Source organism: Passer domesticus, chromosome 10 (genome assembly GCF_036417665.1).
Source record: "Passer domesticus isolate bPasDom1 chromosome 10, bPasDom1.hap1, whole genome shotgun sequence".
Classification (NCBI taxonomy): Eukaryota; Metazoa; Chordata; class Aves; order Passeriformes; family Passeridae; genus Passer; species Passer domesticus.
The window spans coordinates 16,307,044-16,326,803 of NC_087483.1; the positions used below are offsets into that span (position 1 = coordinate 16,307,044).

At 40.9% G+C, this 19,760-nt stretch overlaps 1 protein-coding gene across 6 annotated transcripts in view; it reads right to left on the bottom strand.

Moving 5' to 3' along the window:
• The window catches only part of SATB2 (SATB homeobox 2), a 131,743-nt gene that overhangs the window by 108,649 nt on the left and 3,334 nt on the right, over positions 1 to 19,760 (bottom strand). Inside the window, exons 1-2 of one of the 6 annotated variants that reach the window (XM_064433989.1) lie at positions 19,231 to 19,663; positions 18,533 to 18,751 (exon numbers count right to left, since the gene is read on the bottom strand). In XM_064433989.1, coding sequence (XP_064290059.1) covers positions 18,533 to 18,701 — 169 coding nt within the window. In that variant the 5' untranslated portion in view covers positions 18,702 to 18,751; positions 19,231 to 19,663. Of the gene's footprint in view, positions 1 to 6,459; positions 6,525 to 9,362; positions 9,373 to 17,925; positions 18,052 to 18,240; positions 18,323 to 18,532; positions 18,752 to 19,230; positions 19,664 to 19,760 lie in introns of those variants that run through there. The other 5 variants (XM_064433990.1, XM_064433993.1, XM_064433992.1 and 2 more) reach the window with 5 other exon arrangements.

The window sequence follows — 19,760 nt, forward strand, 5'->3', positions numbered from 1 at the left end:
GGTGCCAATTTTCAGGAAGCAGCCCCCCAGTGCATCCCCAGAAGGAAGAGGGAACAGACTGAAAACCTACAGAACTGCATGACCATTTCCACCACCTGCTACAGGCCAGTCTACCTCCAGTCACAGACACTTTTTAACTGGTTACATACCACCTGTTAGTCCCTAGGTAAACTAGAAAATATTGGTGCAGAGAACAATCTCAGCCTAAAGCCATTTTCCAAATGTGCCATCTAAGGCTCATAACGTCACCAGCAAGTTCACCTCTAAATCTTATTCTTCAGAATGAAATATAATCACTTTCAGCAGACAATAACTACAAAAAATATCTGAGTGTATTTATGAATTTCAGACACAAATCACTGTATTCCTGGACCATACACTTCTTTAAGAGAAAAAGAAGAAAAGCAACATTTCAGTTGTCCTTCACGTAGTCTATTAAATATTTTTGAGCTACTGTCAGTAGCTTCAAAACCTCATATCTACAAACCAATAGCTATGTATCCCTTCGGAGGAGTCACCCTCCGCTGAAATAAACAGAGTTTATTGACAAAGAGTCATATCAGTATCTGCTAAGGAACTTAAAACACTCCTTGTCTTGAATTTCGAGAAACTAGATCTACTTTAAAATATATTTTAGATACACAATTCTCAGTGACTTATCTAGCACAGAGTGGCTCTCAATTTGACATTCTAACTGCAGAAGCTACACACTACAATATCCACTTGATGTGTTTCAGTTCTTTGTTTTAAAACACACCTCAAAATAACATGAAAGAAGGTTACAGCATCACATTGATACTGCTCCCTCTTCACGGCTTGATTCTGGGTTAAACTGATGCATTTTGCAAGTTCAAGCAGCCAAATTATAACACATAGTGCTAAAAAAAACTCAGTGAAAAAAAAATCTCTAGGTGCTTTCCTGAAGAGACAGCACATGGGTGATCATGTTCCTCAGAAATAAGTGACAAGATTTCTTTTCCTATCAAAGGTTAAAATTTGAATTCTATTTGTCCATACACCATTTAACTAGTTAAAAACAAAAATAAGTATCTTTAAGTGACAAACTTCCACTCCTGTCGAACATACAGGCTGTCACAGCACTTTTGATGGGGCTATTAATGTCTTAGCAAAAGATTAAGATAATTGGCCAAATGCTGAGGCTGTAATATCAGTCGTGTAAATTACATTTTGGCAAGACAGAAAAGGTGGTGAAGCAAACTGATGAGAGGGAGGTCACACCGTCTTTTTGCTCCTGCTGGATGCTTTCCTTGTCATACAACAGTCTCTCCTTTTCAGCACAGGAGTAGCACCTATTCTCTGCACTCATTCTTTACTGTCTGAGTACAAACACGACATTTCAAATGCAAGAATGGATGCCATACATTACATCACTTTATGGACAGTACAAAGGACCCCACACAGCTCCTGCCCATGATGACATTCCTGCCCCTTCCTGCTGCCCATGTTTGCAGGAATCCTGCTAAAGAAACAGCTTTTGGAAAAACATATCTGCACTCAGTGACTCAGAGTAGCTGATAAGCCGCTATTAGTACCTTAAAAACAGAGAGCAAAGGGCAGGTTACCACATTTGTCTGATGTGATCTGATACTGACCTATTCTCATGCCTCTCACTATAGCACCTGGAATCTTAATACTGATTTAAAAAAATAAAATAAAAAGCAACAGTAATCAAACTTATTTCCAAGTCAACTTCACTCCAAGGAAGTTTCAACTGCTTTGCTCTCTATTTCACATGAGAGAGTTAAACTGTTGTATCTCGAACGAACTTATTGCCTCGAACTTCTGTTTCTTAATGTTACCTGAAAATAAATACACTTTCAATACATTGGAATCAAAAGAAAAAACTTCTGCAGACGCCAGCATGATCCTTACATGCTGATATACACCCTGGTTTGCTCCTACATGCATGTATTACACCTCCAGCTCGCTACAGGGCCCTTAGAGAGAGCAATACAAGTTAGTCACTACTCACTGTCATTCCAGTTGAAGAACTTGGAGCAGTACTCAGAGAGCTGGAGACCAAGCATCCATAATAGTCTCAAATGCAGTGCTACTGCAGTGCAAGCCAGCCTTACTCATAAACCCTGGAACTCCTCAGCTCCTTCCCTAAGGAGGGATCAGCCAGAATGCCTGTGCACATGCACCGAGCGGGCTGAGGCCCCAGCACTGAAGCCTGTGCACCCGCTCTCCCAGCTCCAGAGAGGCTGCGGGCAGCGATGCTGCACGCTCATGGTACATGACACACAGCACCGCTTTTCACACAGGGAGAAAACAAGGAGCTTTCCGAGGGCTAAAAAGGGAAGAGTTTGTTTCCTTAAAAGACAAACACAACGCTAGTATGTGCACAAAACATTACCAGCAATCGCGAATCACACCACAGGCTTTCGCTCTTTGATTTTGATTAACGTAACTGACTCATGAACAGCTCTTTCACACTTCCCGCAGAGCTTCGACCCCATAGAGATGGCATCTCCATAAAATGTCAGGGGAGCACAAACCAAGATCTACAGAAAGGCTTTCATAAGGACATCCATACACAGCAAGAATTCCATCTAACCAATGAAAGAGAACAGTGAAAAACTGTTTCCACCGTTATCCATAAGAGCAGAATGATTAGCAGCAACCAATACCTCTGTATAACATACACATTTAAAGCAAATCAGAGATGAGATTTAAGCTCTGCTGTTGCTTTCATGGAAAACCTGCAATGTACAGAGAGTCTCTGTAAGCACATTTGCACTTTTTGCCAACATTCTTCTAAAGGCCAGAGAAATTAAGAAGAAATTAAATATGTATCAAAGAGACCAAATCACATTTTCTCCTCCTTGCCCATTTTAATCTATAATTTCACTGAGCATTAATTAATTCTTTAAAAATTAAGATAGATATTTCATTAGAGAAGTGAAAATCTGAGATAATATGCTGCATACAGCATTCATTTTTACAAAAAAGGACTTAGAGCCAGTTAAAAGTATTATCAACCTGCAACCAGCTCCCTGGAAAACATTTTCAGCTGTAAGACTTCCAAGTCAAAGTTGCAGATTTCTAATGACAAACTAGAAGGAAGAGAAGAAAGCAGGTATTAAAAAGTCCTGCACTGTTTCTTTTGCTTATTTACAAATAATACTTGGTCCATCACAGGCCTTTTTAAATAACAGATGTGATACTACTGGCACTTCTTTGCACGGTCTGCTTGCACAGAAGCATCACGGGCAGAGTGGAAAGCTGAGAGCTCTTATTGCCACCCACCTCTCCAGCCATTAAATAGGGAGCTTGTGCATCCTAATAAGTACAAAATGAAGATCAACTAGAAAGAAAAAGCACCAATAAAATTCATGTCTTTTTAGATTAAAATCTCTTTCCATCAGGACAAGTTTTGAGTCCCATCTAGGTGTTACTTAATTTTATCTAATTTGAACAATTTCCAAACATCAAGTTGATTAATTTCAACAGTATGGCGTTATGGAAAGATTTACTGTACAGGGGTTGTCTAGCAGGGAATTAATAAAAAAGCCAGCTCTTTGCCCTGAGTAACATGAGGTTTTAAGACTTCCCAGATTTCTAGTGGGAATACTTCACAGCACAAGCATGTTTTCTTCTGGGAGTGAAACCCACCAAAATTATTAAAAACTGAGATCAAATGGTGGTGTCAAACCCAAAGGAAATAATTCTACAGTGGAGAGATTTTTATCAAGTGAAGAAAGTGGAAAATAAAGTTTTTGTTGTTGCTGTTATGTTTTGGGGTTTTAGGTTTTGTTTGTTGGCTGTTTTTTTGTTTTGTTTTAAACAGAACAGACACACATGCAGAGTAATCTCCCTCAAAGACAAAGCAAATTTCTATGGTTTGAGTTCAGAAACCAGGACATCTACTTGAAAATTCATAAACTACTGAAAATTCTTCATTACTTTATGTAGAAAACATTTTGCCTAGCAGAGACTGTAACATGGGCAACTCTAAGCTGACCTTTCCATCACACAGGAAAAAAAAAATGTAGGTAATAGCAAGAGCAGAATCCATAAATGATTATTTCCACACACACCTAAAAACCACTGAAGTATAACCAACTCTGGTCAAACTTCTAAAATGAGACCCTTACTCTACAACAGAAACTAAGAAGCCCAATTAGCAAAGCATGGATTGTCTTGAGAAAATTATCTAGATGAAGATTCCGTATAGTTAACAATAAAGCATGTTTCCACAACTGGCAGTAACCACAGGAAGCAATCAAACTACAAACATTTCCTAAACCTAATCTGCTTCTGTTTTTTCTTTAGAGAGAGACCTCTATCCAGCAAAGGCAGTCATGGGAAAAGCAGTCCATTTATTAATTCCTCTCTGAACTCAAGTAGAGCTGACCTTACATATACAGATTTGGTATTTTAACTGCCTTTCCCTTTCTTCTAAACAAATTTGAAAAAGAACCTAAACTGAGAAAAATACTTTAAAAGGCAGAAATCGGCACGAGAGAGGTTTGCCAGTTCTCCTTTTCACATCCTGCTGCTCTAATTGAAAAGGCAGAAGCCAATTCAGTTTGACAGCTTTCATTACACAGAAATACCTGAATTTCTGCAGCAAAGATGCCATCCTGCATCCTGAAGTGTAACACAAATCCATAGTTTCCTTTTTGAAAAACTTAACCCCACCACTAAGTTCATCTAAAAAAAGGAAAATAAAAAGGGAAGCTTTAAAGCCTCAGCGTGCCACTTCTTTAAAACAGCGTAAACTGCAAATCCTGAAGTGATCAGAAATGAAAACCTAGTTAATATGTTAATAAATCAGGAGATTTCTACTGAAGACTTGACTAGCTGAAGAAACATAAAATCAGAGAATCATTTTGGTTGGAAAAGATCAAATATAACAATATAAGATAAATTCATAATTAGAAAAACTAACTGCACTCCAAAATGTGGGGTATTTTGTCCAGTTGGCTGGAGCCTTTTCAAGAGGAAAGACACCAAATAGTACTTGGAAAAAAAGGGTTTTTTTAATCTCAACAATACATCTGTTTAGATCACAGCATAGCTGTAGCTGATGGTGATGTGAGATCTTCTCCAGAAAATCCTGCAGAGTCCAGCCGAGGGCTGCAGATGCAGGAGATACAAGGACAGGCTAAACAAGCACAATGACACCGTTTCCACAGGGTCCCACGTACACCACTGTTCACGCTCAAGAAGGATCTGGCTTGAAGCAGATCCCACGTTCAGCCCATGGCAGTGCAATTCCGTGATAAGGTGGAAGAGACAGAGCTCCCTCATTTCAGCAAGCATTAGGCATGTCCATTAAGGCTCACTTTCAAGTTACACCATAAATTATGAATACAATTAAATTGGACAGAATATAAGTTGCCGGCACTTATTTACAATAAATGCTTGGTTTGGGTAAATGGACTGTTTTCAGCTTTTTACTTACCAAGCTCCAGCTTATAACAGTCTTCTTATGAAGCTGAGAATTCTTTCACTGTAAATCTTTTTTAATAGGGACTGAAGGAATGACTTTGCAGTTGTTTGTCACTAACCACTCGGAACCATGTGAAGAAAGCTGTGTGCACACACTGACGGGCGGCCAGCGGGAAACCACTGTGTCAAATACAGGAGACTGTACCAAGACCTTTGCGACTGTACAATCCTACGCGGCATCAAGCACCTCATTACAGCAAAAGGTTTTGTTTAAAACCAAGCACCCTACTTTCTGCTAATCCTCTGCTCTCCAGTGTGTTCTAGACAAAATGCAAGATATCTGATTTTGCATATAAGCAGTAATGTGATGCTGTTAAACTCCTACTCTTCATGGGTTTATAAGCCCGCTGCAAATAATTTGTTCCAGGATGCAATTTACTAAAGAAGAGCTCAGTCCACAGATGATTTTAATACAGTGTTTGCCAAAGAAACAAAATCATGTTAAATAACATTACATTGTACAATTTTTCTTCTTAGGAGGGCCAGAGGAAGTAAAACTAAGGACAATATCTTTCTACTCCTCCTCGGCTATTTTTTCTGGCTTTACATATTCAATAAATCTGTAGGCAGGAAATGCATTTCTACATTTTATATTTTAGCCAATGGCGAATGCAAACCACAAGGTATTATTTACATCTTTCTTCAGCTTCCAGTGCTTTCTGTGGCTTCAGTCTCCCAGGCATCGCAGCTATCCCAGATCTCAGGAAGTCTTATAAATAAGTCACTACCGTCTCTGCAGATGTCCTTTGCTTCTTACAGCTTAACTACCAAAAGAATCCTTCTCCTAGCTGAAATAACAGCCTTGCTGTTTAACACAAAGTATTTCAGGCCACTATCCCACCACAGAAACATATTATGAAACTCAAAACTTGATGCGATAATGCTTGAATTTCTAAAAAAATGGTAAAAAAGAAAAGCCACATTTAGACTATGTGCTGTGACAAACAAGAAATGAGAAATAGAAAAACATCAAGCATTTACCTCTGGCACAGCCTCTCCTGCGGCAGATCTGGGACAGAAGTGCTGCTCGCAGGAGATGAGACCTTTTCTCAGTCAAACTGAATCAGCTGTTTCTGGTTAGAAATCCGCTTTGCTAAACCAGCTGCAGTAACTCAAGCCCAAGTTTGAATGTGCCACACCTGTTGAGTTCACAAAGTGGGAACAGGAGCAGCCCCGCTGGGGCTTTGTGCCACCCTGCTAGCCCCTGACAGCCCAGGGCAGCCAGGAGGCAAGAGCACTTAAACAGGAGAATAAAGCACTTCCACCTTTTCAATTAAACAAGCAAAACGGAAAGCAATGATAACCCAGAGCTCAAAATACTGCTCTGAAGGAGCCCGAGTGAGAAGGCAGCACAAACAGCTGTCTAGGCTCCTCCAGCAGCAAGCTCAGCCCCAGTGTGCAGCAGCACCCCCGACATGCAGGAATCCTGGGGAGTACCAGCACCATGCTGCCCACCAGAATCACACACCAGCCTTCCAATCCATGGAACAGAATCATAGAATCAGTTAGGTTGGAAAAGAACACTTAAAATAATTAAGTCCAACTATTCCCATTGAAAGGAGAAAGGTGAAGACACTACGGCTACATTTTTTCTAAATAAAAGAGCTCAGCTGTTTCAACTTGTTTCCCAGTTACAAAAGAAGAAAAAATACACCACAGCCATACTTTGTAATATTAATTAAATGGAAAATATACTCCTTTCAGTCAAAATCAGTGGAATGAACACTTCAAAAATCAGATAACTTTTTGTTAAAAAATCATCTTAAGCCATTAATTTCCTGTAAGTTTTAGGTTTTGGTTCCTTTAACTTAAAAACAAGTATAGAGTTTGTAAGGGGTTTTTAGTTTGGGGAACTGCTTTCTGTTTCTTTTCTCTCGAAAACGTAACAGAACTTGCCTAAGGGGTTAAGACTCTCTATGCCAAGTTCCACCCAAAATTATTTTTAATGACCAACATTTTTAAACCCTGAAAACTGGAACCACTAATAAGCCCTTAAATTCAGTGGTGCTAGCAGATGCCACCATATTATGTAATTTTTGAAGCAAAAAAACATCTTCTAGCAAAAGCATTTTAATGAAGGTTCTATTAACTAGTCTCCTGGTACCAGGATAAGTCCCCTGGAATGCAACAGAAAAGCCTTCATAGCTGGTTTGAGGTTTTATTTCTGGAGAAGTGCTGTAGACCACACTCGGGCCTATTTTGGGGTCTCCACTGGGACCCACCAGCAAGTTCTTTTCTCCATCGTGTCCATTCCTCTGTGAACCACTCCCTGGCAAGCAAAAGAAGAAATCTCATCACCCCTTCCCCGTGTTACAAGATAAATATCTGCCAGCCTACATCTCTGCCTTCGAACCCACTTGCACGCTCCAACAGTGAGACAGACTGAATTATCTGCAACCTCTGTAACCACTGCCTCCTTCCTCGTATCTTATAGATACTGGCAGCACTAGAAAACCTAATTTCTAAGTGACAGTATCAACAGATATGGCAGAAGTGGCTATGGGCAAAAGTTACAAGTACACATGCAAGAGGACGAGCCACATTAAACTCTCTCTGAATAAATGGTGTCAAACTCAACGGTAATGGATGAAGCTCTTCATCCTGCTTCACCTTCACCAAGGGTAAGGCTGTTGCTACAGCAATATCATTACTAGATGGTATTTTTCTGGTAGAAGAAGACCACAGAAATCTTCATCAAATCTTCAGCGGGAAAATAAGTGAAGGAGAGAATCACAAATGAGAAAATGCAGAAGCCATTCTGTCCTCCAGAAGGCAGCCAGCTTCCCCCTCTGCCTCCCTTTTCACCAGTCACTACAGAGTCTTCAGACAGTCTGCACCTACAGCCCATTATGGGTCAGCAACTGGCCTCTGGGGCTTGGCCTTGACTTCCAACTCCAGTCTTTCACACCCTTGTGGACAGAGGGCAACTTCTGAGCAGCCTTCTCTTGTACTATCTTACCACAGAGTTGTGGGGGAACCACTCTACAAACATAAGATCACACATTCAACAGCTATCAGTTTGAACATTAGTCCTTTAGGAATTATTTACATTTATCTGCCAGCAGGTCACATGCATCTAATGGATTTAATCACTATCAGATCTTTATCAAACAAGTCATGAGGTCAAGGAACAAAAGTTAGATACATTCTCTTTCTCAGATATGCACAGTACACTTCATCCAGCTAGGAATATTTTGGGGCAAGGGTAGAAAAGACCTACCTATAGTCTGACGTTCTGTGTGTGGATTCACTTGTGATGAGTCAGCAATGCTTCTGGGGCTCAGCAAGATGAATTGCTACATTATTATGTACACAGAACTACACCAAAGAATTAGATACTTCTGCTAGTGCAAATGCATGTGCTCACTGAGAGGTGTTAGCCAAAGAAAGCAGATTACATCTGTGTTCCAAAGGCCGAACTGGCTCCCACTTCACTTTCAGATGCCATTCCAAATGTTGATTTATAAAGCTGTATGATACAGGACTAGAGCCAAGGCTACTGTAGCAAGGCTCTCCCCATGTATGGTACAGCAGAAAGGACACTTCTGCTTACAGCTCTAGGAGTCAGGGAAAATGGAGAACCAGGATCCCTCAACCTCAGGTCTTCAACTACAGTTTGGTTCCTTTGCAAGAGGCACACAGATGCACGGCCCCTCGGCACAGGCCTTTTCTGCCTTTTGGGTTTTAATCTGAACCCTGAGATGGCGAGGAAGCTGAAGGGCCACAGGAGAGTCCATCCCGGGCAGCAATGGCTTAAGAGACCAAGTACTCCTATTTGCATTCATGTCCACAGACTGGAGGAAGGCACAAAAAAACAAAATACTCCCCCTACATAAAGTAGCAGAGCTTTTCATTTTGAAAGAGAAGCAAGTCATTTTTACTACCTTCTACCCGTCCATGGCATTCTCAAAGCTCATGTAGCTGGCAGGTAAATACGACACTGTGATCATATTAATGTCATCACAAAGGCTCAATACATTAATTATTATGCCAGGCCCAGACACTCAGATAATGCCTAACTTGAGCATTACTCTCAAGCAATACACCTACTTACTGCATACTTGCTCACAGGAACTCATATCAAGTCTACTATCCAGATTTCTATCTTGAGAAACAAACTTAAAAAAAAAAAAAAGGAAAATTAAAAAAAAACCTCACCCTCACACTTCTGTTACTCTGCATTTTCTCTAAGTCTAAAAATTGGTACCATGTATGACAGGTCCACCTCATTTTTCTTAATGATGTTTTTATTATTCTTTCACTCAATTAAAACAGAAATGGATATTGCATCTTCTGACTGTATAATTGTTATTGTAATCTGTTTTCGATCACTGCTTGGGAAATGGGTCCAAAACAACATAAACTATCCACAGCCTCAGAATACAAGTCATTTTCTTTTACTACGACACTTAAAGAGACATCTATCATGTTGCTCCGCTAACATGTTTGTATTATGGCAAAGAAGTTATTTGTAAGTTGTGAAAAGACATTATGAAAATCACCTTTAACTCTGAAGTACTGTATAACTCATAATTTATAACTACACTTCTTAATAACCATTCAAAATAATAAGGCTGGAAATTGTGCACATCTAATTTTAATATATAAATAATGGAAATGCACATAAACCAAAATATGCTCAAAATATGAATTTATATTACTCTCAAAAAAATAGGCTGGTTATAGTTTTGAAAATAACATGCTTCATTTCCAATATACGCCTGTCAGTTAAATTTATGGCAAAACATTCTCCGTGAGTTTAGATTACCAAGATGGTAAATACTTCTTTGTAAGTTTCCTCACTTATCTGAAGCTTCCGTCCAAATGCTGACAAAAGTCAGCAACTTCTCAAGAGTGAAGTGTTGGCGATACCCAAGTAAAGACAGACTAATCCAGCCCCTTCTCAACATTTCAAATAAAATGGAACAGCTGAGAGAGAGACAAAGTAACCTTGTGGCTGCATGCAGCCATACAAATCATGCTTTTGATATAAGAAACTCCCCTCCCGACATTTCATGCCAGGTTTAGTACCTTTGAAAAGATCTGCTGTCAATAGTGCATCTTTTCATCTCACTGTGTGTCTTTGGGGAACAAACAAGGGAGCTTGTTTAAGTGGAAGATATTTCTACTGCATTCTGAAAAAGCAGAGGGTAAATATTATCTCAAGAGATGCTGCAGCTTCATATAAAATAGTGTCTGACAGGTATTAAGATTTTTCTGACCTTCTTTACCTTGTTCACATTTCTACTAACAAGGTACAGTTGTGCTTAAATTATTTAATATTGCATGTCCATCTGATACAAGGACATCAGTTAGAGCACAATGACTAAACATTTCTAGCCAGATAATTAGCCAGATAATTTTCCATTTAGAAAACAAGTCATATGCTTAGACTCTTATCTAGAGCTACCTGTCCTTTTTCTTCATGTTCTTTCCGTTCCCTTCATACAGCTTCTACAAATAATGACAATCTTCTTTTTACAAACATCACTGCATGAAACACCAATAATCATTCAGCATTTGACAAGAAATTGAAAATATATCTTGAGTTCATATGCAGCATTCCTGCCCTAGCGTCCAGTTTACCATAACATCGATGCAGGGCTCACACTTCATTTTTGAAACAATATGTAAATTATCTGCGTAGTTTTATTCTAAGTAGAAGTGCCTCCTGGAAGAAGGTTTTACATAAGTCCTCAGATACTAGCAACATTGACATTCACACCTTTAAAAATCAGAGTAAGAATTACACTTAAAAAACCCAAAGCAAAACATAGCACTAACCAACCAATAAAACAAACAAACAAAACCTTTCAAACATCTTTTGTAAGAATTTTTAAATGTCAGCAGCCCTAAACTGCTAATAGACAAATGCCAAAATCTTGTATATTTGTAAATCTTCAGGGGACACTCACTAAGCTAGCAAATAGATTTAAAAATTAAAAAAACCAAACAACTAAAAACACTGCTTTATGGTTTTTCTGAAGTTCCTTGAAATAGAAGAAATAACACTGGAAATATTTTATATTTTTTCCTTTACCAATATTCAAATCAATGTAAATGAAGACTGGGACAAAATATACTCGATAGATGCAGTACATACTTTCATACAAAGCGCAGGGACTCTGGATAAAAAAAAAAAATCCCTAATAGTGGCAATATGGACATATAACACATTAAAGCATATCACACATGAAAGCAGTCAACACTTGGGAATGGTCATGAGAACCTCAACTAGGTGGGCTAACAACTGCCCCCAAATGAAATGGCAGAGTATTTTCTGTCTTTCATAGCACTAATCAATGTAAACTCATTTGTCTGTAGCCCTGCAGCAGAGACGCTGCTGATGAGCATTCTGCAACAAGTACAAAGCTTCTTGGAGGGCAATTTTTTTTAGTATCGCTAGAGGCTAGAAAACATTTCTCAAAAGCCCTCAAATACTCAGCTGCCTTTTGTCTGCTGTGACTATTTCTTACATCTGCATTAGTGACACATGCCACCGTGGGGACTGATGCAGCTGACCCCGGACATTTGGTACAGTAGGAACCAATTACCACACGGCGATTTTTTCAGAGCTAGAAAGGGCTCTGGCTCCTTGTTCAACACAGCGGGCTGGTTTCAAAGCCACTGCGAGCTTCAAAAGGACAGCACGCTCCTTTGGTAGTTACAGAGTATGAATCAGGCACAGGTTATCTCCAACAAACCCCCGTACTATCAATTCAAAGGGACTTGGTAATACTTTATACCTTGAAAAACTGAGCCTTTAATCTGAAAAACACAGCAGTAGTTACTAATTTAACTAAATTATGAGGGGCAGTAATTAAAGGCCTAACTTAGCTATGCCTTGCAATTTGGGACTCAAAAGAAAATCTTCCCAAGTTTTACAGATTTTCAGCTATTTTGAAAAGTTTAAAAATAAGATTTAAAAGCAGGTTGAGGACTGCTCAATCACAAAAATAAGAATTTTCCTAAACAGGTCACACAGATGTTTGGTGACTATAAATACATGACTGCAATAAAACTCTCCATTTCACAGCACCATAGTTGTCATGTTGTATTACCATGTTCTGTGTCAATGCGAGTGACAAAAATCTTACTGGTTCAAGTATTTTACTTAAGCTCCAGACCACCGCTGTGGCCCTTTTGCTCCCCATTCCACACAGACAGCTCTAAAGAAAACATCAATAATAGAAAGTAACTGCAAAAATAAATATTCAGGCTAGCTTCTCCATGAAGAATACTATACTCAAATAATTTTAAAGGAATCCTAAAGTAAGTGATACCATCTGAAAGTCTGTGCTACAAACTAGAAAGTTTCAATATGACATAGCTGTCTATTGAAATGATGACTTGATTACAGTTATATTATGCCAGGTTTTTTCTATTTTTAAATAAAGATAAAATTTTCAGCATCGGAATTGTATTTAAATAGAATATAATGAATCCACAAAATTAGATATTTGGGAAAGGAATCCTCAAACTTCACTTCTAAGTGTTTATTTATAACACTAAAAGGTTAATACTGCTTGTTGGGCTTGCTTTGATGTCCGAACTCTTCATCTAAATTCGGCGTGGAAAATAAGTCACTATTTAATTTCTTGAAAATACGTTACCTCATTGGCATCTTTATAGTTTTTAATATGATTTTGCCATCTTCTTTAGGCACAAAAAGCAGCTCTGGGGAGTCACTGAAACCTTCTGTTAAGGTGAGTTTGTCTAAGAATTGCCCTATAAATAATTGACAATAAATATACTATGCTCCATCCCAGTGAGCTCAAGAAAAGGCAGGATCCAACTTAAAAAGGGAAGAGTAAAGAGAGAATTAATATAGCTTATTTCAATTATGTTGGTTGCTTTCTCTTTCCTTTGGTTTATGATAAGAATAACAGCATGCAGTTAACTAACATGGCCATGGGTGTGGAAAAGAAACAGGGAGATGACTTGAAACACTTAGGAACTGTTGCAGGGGAAAGAAAAAAAATCTTACTACCACTAATCTTAAATCTTGAATTCAAAATTGTTGGTGTCTTTCTGCAGATGCAACTTAAGGGTTCCAAAATTACCCTAAACATCAAATTATGTCTAGGTCATTGAATGGGTGGATACCCTATATTCTGTTTAATGCATATGTTCAATTGTACACGCACTTCAACCAACTGTGTCTTTATTTTAATAACAGACCAAGTACTGAAAACACATAAAGAAAGACTATTTTTCTACCTCAGCAAAAATATGGCTGATACACTGCATGACCCTTCAGGAATGACTGCTCTGTTTGTTCTATTTACATGATATAGCCTTATTGGAAAAGGGAGAAAGGGGTGAAAATCAGCAAAAATTCCAGAAACTCGTTTTTAACAATCAGTCCCAAAAAAAACTGTCTTGCTTTTCTTACTGTTCCTGTTACAGGTTTCTCCCTCATTATACATCAGAAACACGTAAAATGCAGGATTTTACATTTCTTCCAAATCCCTACTGAATCATATAAAATTAAATGCAACATTTTCCAACTATGCAGCCACAGACAAAATATAAAATATAAACATAAAACATAAAAACACATCTACGCTGGTTCCTGAAACTAACAAGGATTTGCGGCTTTCACGCTTGTGTATTTCAGTGCGCTTAATTCTTTCCAACAGCTCCATATTTCTTTCAGGCAGCAGAGAGGTATTCTTCATCTAATGTGGGAATCTAAAACTTAATCTTTCGCTTTGCTCAATTCCTAAGGACAAGTGAAACACACTTCCTTACTGCTCTCAGGACGCCATGTTAACTAACCACTTAGAACAGAGGAGCAAATTTGATCAGGCTGTATTCTTCCATCTGCATAAAAGTGAATTTTTGCTCCAGTCAAGCGCTTTAAATCCTTGTAAAAACATAAAAGGTAGTACAAACCCTACCATATTTTTACAAAAATATGTAGAATGGACTTGGACAAACAGCTCTTTAACCATCAGCCTGTGTTTCTGTCACCCCAGAGGTATATTAAAACTGATTTCTAACTACACTTAAGCAGACATGACCACAATGCACTGAACTTTAGGGGGCTCACAGCAATCAGCAGCAGCACTTCGAAGAGTCACTGCATCCACATTTCTGTTACATCTGACTTCATACAAGCTCCGTAACTACAGCTACTGATTAACATCCTGATCATACACTTTGGTTTGAATTCCCCGAAAGCTTTTCCTTCCATTAGTATTTTGTAAATTGAATCACGGTTTTTAACAGTTAAATTAATATGAACATATCAGACTGCATCAAACTAATCTAAACAAAAATTATTTTGCCATCATTTCCTGTTTTAAATTTGAACTTGTTCCCTTAGATATCATTTGATTCTATGCTTCTTTTTCAACAAAATCAAACTTCAGAACAGCTCATTCGGCATCCTAGCATTTTAAGCTGCTTTCAGAAGCTTTTGACGCTTATTTTCTACGCTCTTCAAATCAACACACACATATATATGCACATCCACTCTTACACAAACAGGTTCACAAACTGCAATCAACAATTCTGTAAATATAAATTTCCTAGTCATTAATCATCCCTCTTTTTTTTAATCCTTATGGAGTGAATTACTAACTGAGAGGAGACGCCAATTCTAGTAAGTGAATGTTACCCAACAGGGATATAAAGCTGTCAACACCATAGTGCTCTTGCTTGCTCTAAACTCTCTCCCAGGCTTCATATGTTTTTTAAAGCGATATTAGTCTTTTTTTCCAAGGAACCTTACTCTCCTTAAAATCTGAGCACTTGTGTTTTATTACATACAGGTTTTAAAACAGACTGGTCAGATAACAGTTGAAATATTTCAGAAGCACTGGGTTAGTCAGGCAAACCAAAACTGGACTCTAATACATTGGACTGGCGCTAACAACATTGTAAACAGTACCAAAACTTTTTAATCCCCTATTAAACACAACCTTTAAGACCTCGTTTATCTTTTTAGTGACCTTCACTAGATTATTACAGCTGCTGTAATGGCCCTCTGAATTAAGGACATTCACGTTAGGAATAAAAAAACAGGAAAGTCATAGCGCAAAATTTCTCATGAGAACAATTGATTTTCTGTCTGCATTACATAAGCTAATTTTAAAACACTTTTTCACTCACAAAACTAGAGAGAAAGCTAGAAACACCGATAGCATTATATTTCTCTATTTCTCAGGGAAGTCACTAGAAAAATAATTGCAGCAAACAGTACGATTATAAAACTGGTTACCAAAGGTCATCACACTCATCATAGCTGCAGATAGTTGAGAGCTTATTGCTCTGCTCTCACGAGTTAACTTCAGAAACTGATATTATTACAACAAAAAGCCACTTGACGAATAGGAAGGAATTTCAGAATTTACATATCTAAGGCCCAAAATGAGATGAGAAAAAGAATTGCTAACATTTGGCATTGCTTTCAAAATCTTTATGTACACATTATGGAATTAAAAATAAAACAAAAAAAACTTAAATGGTCTCTAGTTTTCGGTAGAGTATTTCCATTTTTGTCCTAAATACAATTCACATTCAGTAAGTATTAGCACTTGTTAAAGCCCAAGAAATAAGAATAAACACAAATGCTGGCAACTGAAGCCTTGCATGTCACTTCACTATGACTTTCAATAGTTTCCTTTTTGTCAGATTCTAGGCACAATAGTAGGAGAGTCCCTATCAGTATTTACTTCAAATAATTTTTATACTAATTTACCAGTAAATTTAAAGTAAGCCCATCCACAAATGTCTACCGATGCATTTCACAACTCCAGTGAAAAAATTACTAACACCACAGTAATCACTGCAAAGACACAGACTTCCAAAAATACCTGAAACAGGTGTGATCTGCATTCAGGAAAAGATCACTTGATCATAACAGGTTCTTAAAGATCAAACTTGAAAAAGAGCAGAAGGAAAATATCTGGAAATTAGTTATGTTGATTTATTGCAAGAGTATTTCCAGGAGAAAAAAAAAATCAATTTTAAACAGCACCATTATCTTATTAAAAAAAAAGTCTGCCTTAACTAATTTAGTATTGAGTATTATAGAACCTAGGTAAGTATTCAGAAAGGAATAATTTTTTTTTCTTGCTTTCACTATCAATAAGGAGTAATGAATAACCTTTATTATGAACAGCCTAAACCCAAAGAGACTGAGACTGTTTAAAGAACACCAGCTAAGGAAAAAGAAAAAAAATTACTCCTGCATTTCTTATTCCCCCACACTTCTACACTCCAGTCTACAACACCTTTATACATGAGCTGAAAAGTAATGAATGAAAACTCAAGCTCTTAAAAGTTTGCTTTCAGAAATCAAAGTCTTTTTCTTAAGTGGAAGTGATCTTCCACAGCTTAATAGGCCAGATTCAGGCTGAACCACCAGTATAACTATAAAAGCTGCTGAATTTCTCGTGGATAATACAGCTGCAACTAGAAAGCAAACATATATTCCAAAACATTTAAAAGAGTTCTGTTAAAGGATATTTCTATAAATGCCCCAAGGAAAAATATTTCAGCTCTAATTCTAACATTCCTTTAAAAATCAAGCAGCTTTAATGCTCAAGTCTTGAAAAAGGCATGTAAAACTATATACGTTACTTTTTACATGATTAACTAGTTCCTTTTTACAATTATTCAACAAATTATTTCTTCAGCAATTTCTAAGTGGAATAGTATTACAAATCTGTCACTGCAAAGCTGTTTCTTCTTCTATACATTGGAGGAACACAGAGAATAGGATTAAAAACTAGATATATAGAAACATAAAAAACTAGTGAGCTCTCTTACCCTTCATTAGGTATATAAATGAATCCTACGCTTTTAAAATAAAATCTGCAGCTCCTTAGCAAACTTCAGCAATTAGGAAGCCTATTGAGCCAAAGAGGTCTAAAACAAGCATCTAATGGTAAAATCGCTAAATAAACCTCACGTAATAGAGAGTCATGTGACGACCATTTCAATGTATCTCTCGAAATGCCAGTTACACAAACTCCTTGTGTACAAACAACTACAATTATGTGTTACTGCTCTGCTCATTTTAAAACACAAATACAGAGGTTTTTTTAAGGTAAAGTTATTGGTGGCCTTTCCTGCAGTATTCTGTTCACAAAAGCTAGTTAATTTCAAGATTTTTAAATATATATTTTCTAACACGAGGCTGCACTGTCTCAAACACGACAGCATCAGAGTTAAGAGGAAAAAAGAAGGCATTTAAGAGAAGTAACTGGAAAGTTTATCTGCTTGGAACAAAAGGAGGGGGAAAAAGCAACCATGCACTTAATATCCTCTTAACACAAAACTGACCAGCAACTTGATAACAAAGTAAGAAAGATTAAGTATTCTAAAGAACCGCAGGAAAACTGCAAAACTAAAGCTCAATATATCTGCTGAAAGAGCTGAACCTTACACATGCCCTATCCTCTTTTACAACAATTGCTACAAAATGCTACTTACCGAAAGAAAAATAAAATCCCAAAATGCAACCATAAACGCTACCATTTTTCCCACCCTGGTGACCCTATTCTTAGAGCCGTGACGGCGGGTGCTACCGCAGCTAAACTGGTGTCACCTGCATCCGTGAAGGCAGCCCGCCCGCCCGCGCGCAGCCCGGAGGCGCAGCCCAGGCCCGCCGCCCGGCCGCGGCCGTGCCCTGCGGGAGCGCGGCGGGCAGGGGATGCCCGCGGGCTGCCCCAGGGCAATCCGCACCAACAAAGCGCCGAGCGCAGGACACGCTCTCACCCCGTACCCTCCCTCAGGATCAGCGCTCGCCTTTTGAGAGCTGCCCGGCCCGGGGTGGCCTCTTTCGGCAGGCGGCCTTCTAACACCGGAGGGCTGCGCGCTGCATGCCCGGTCCAAGTCTTCCCGCAGATCCCCATCACCGCAGCGGTGCCGAGCAGCCAAATGCTTGCCCAGGAAAGCGGGCAGCAGCCCTCCGGCTGCCGCTCGGACTTGCTGGGCCCTCCGCGCACGGTGCCGACCCGCCCGCCACACGCTCCCCCCGGGCCCGCCGCCCTGCGCGCCCCGGGCGGCGGAGCCGCCGCGAGCGCGGCCGCACGGTTACCTCCCACGGGCTTGGTGACGGCGCCGTTGGGCCTCCCGCGGGTGCCCATGGGGCTGCCGTTCTGCTCCAGCCTGGCCACCTTCCCGGGGGGGGGCCCTTTGACATCGGGGCTGCCGCTGCCTCTGTCGGGGCTGTCCCGCAGACAGGGGCTCTCGCTCCTCCGCTCCATGCTCGGGGACGCTGCTCCCGCTGGCAGGTCGCAGTAGAAGGAGCACGGACCTAGGGCGAGAGAAACAAGGGGCGCTTCAGTGGCCGCTGGCCAGTACCGGGCCCCGCTCACCCGGCCGGGCCCCCGATGCGCGTCTCCAGAGCGCTTCAGCTCCGTGAAGCCGGGCGAGTAGCGGCCGGGTGCGACGCCGCACCGCTCCCGCCGCCGGAGCCGGCCCCGCTGGAAGCGAGCGGTTCCCCTCACCCGCCCGGCGCCAACCTGCCGCGGGCGGGGGCAAGCAGTGCTGCGCCCCGGCTCCCATCGCGCTCGGCAGGCAAGCAGCCCAGCCGCCTGCCGCAGCCAGGTGCTGCGCCCCGGGTCCGGCCACAATCCCGGCCCACCCCCGGGGGCCGCGGGGAAGAGGCTGCCAGTCCAGACGGCCCCGCTGGCACGGCCCCCCCGCGCCGGCCAGCTGTGCAGCCACGGAGTAGCCGGCTGCTGGCGAGGAAGCCTCTAGCGAGCGGCTCCCGCGAACTGCCGCTGTACTTACTGCTTATAGCCTGTCTGTAAGTTGGCTGAGTTGGGCTCTGTCCATGGATCAGAAGTAGAGAATCCAGGGTGGAAAGTTTTCCTGTTTCCTTCTCCCACGCCGCGTTCTTCGCTTCTACTCCTTCCCCCCACCCCCAGCCCCTTCCTCGCCCTCCTCCGGGGGTGCTGAGGCGGCGGGGCCGGGGCGGTTTCCCGCGGGGCGGCAAGGGTAGAGCCCCGTCCCGGAGGGTCCCGGGTGGCGAGCGGAGCGGAGCGGAGAGGTCGGGACGAGGGGGCGGGGAGGCGTGGGGCCGTCGGCTGCGGCGCAGAAGAGAAGGGAGAGGGAGCCGACTTCTCACACCTTCAGCGGAGAAAATCAATACCGGGGGAAACAGGGGGAGGAGGAGAGGAGGGAGCGCCGCTCTCCCGGGCTCCGCGGCGGCGGCGAGTGCCTGGCAGCGCGGAGAAGTGGCGGCGGCGGCCCCCCGTGTGTCACTTTCAATCGCTCCCTCCTCTGCCAACGACAGCAGCGGCAGGAGGGACTCGCCACAG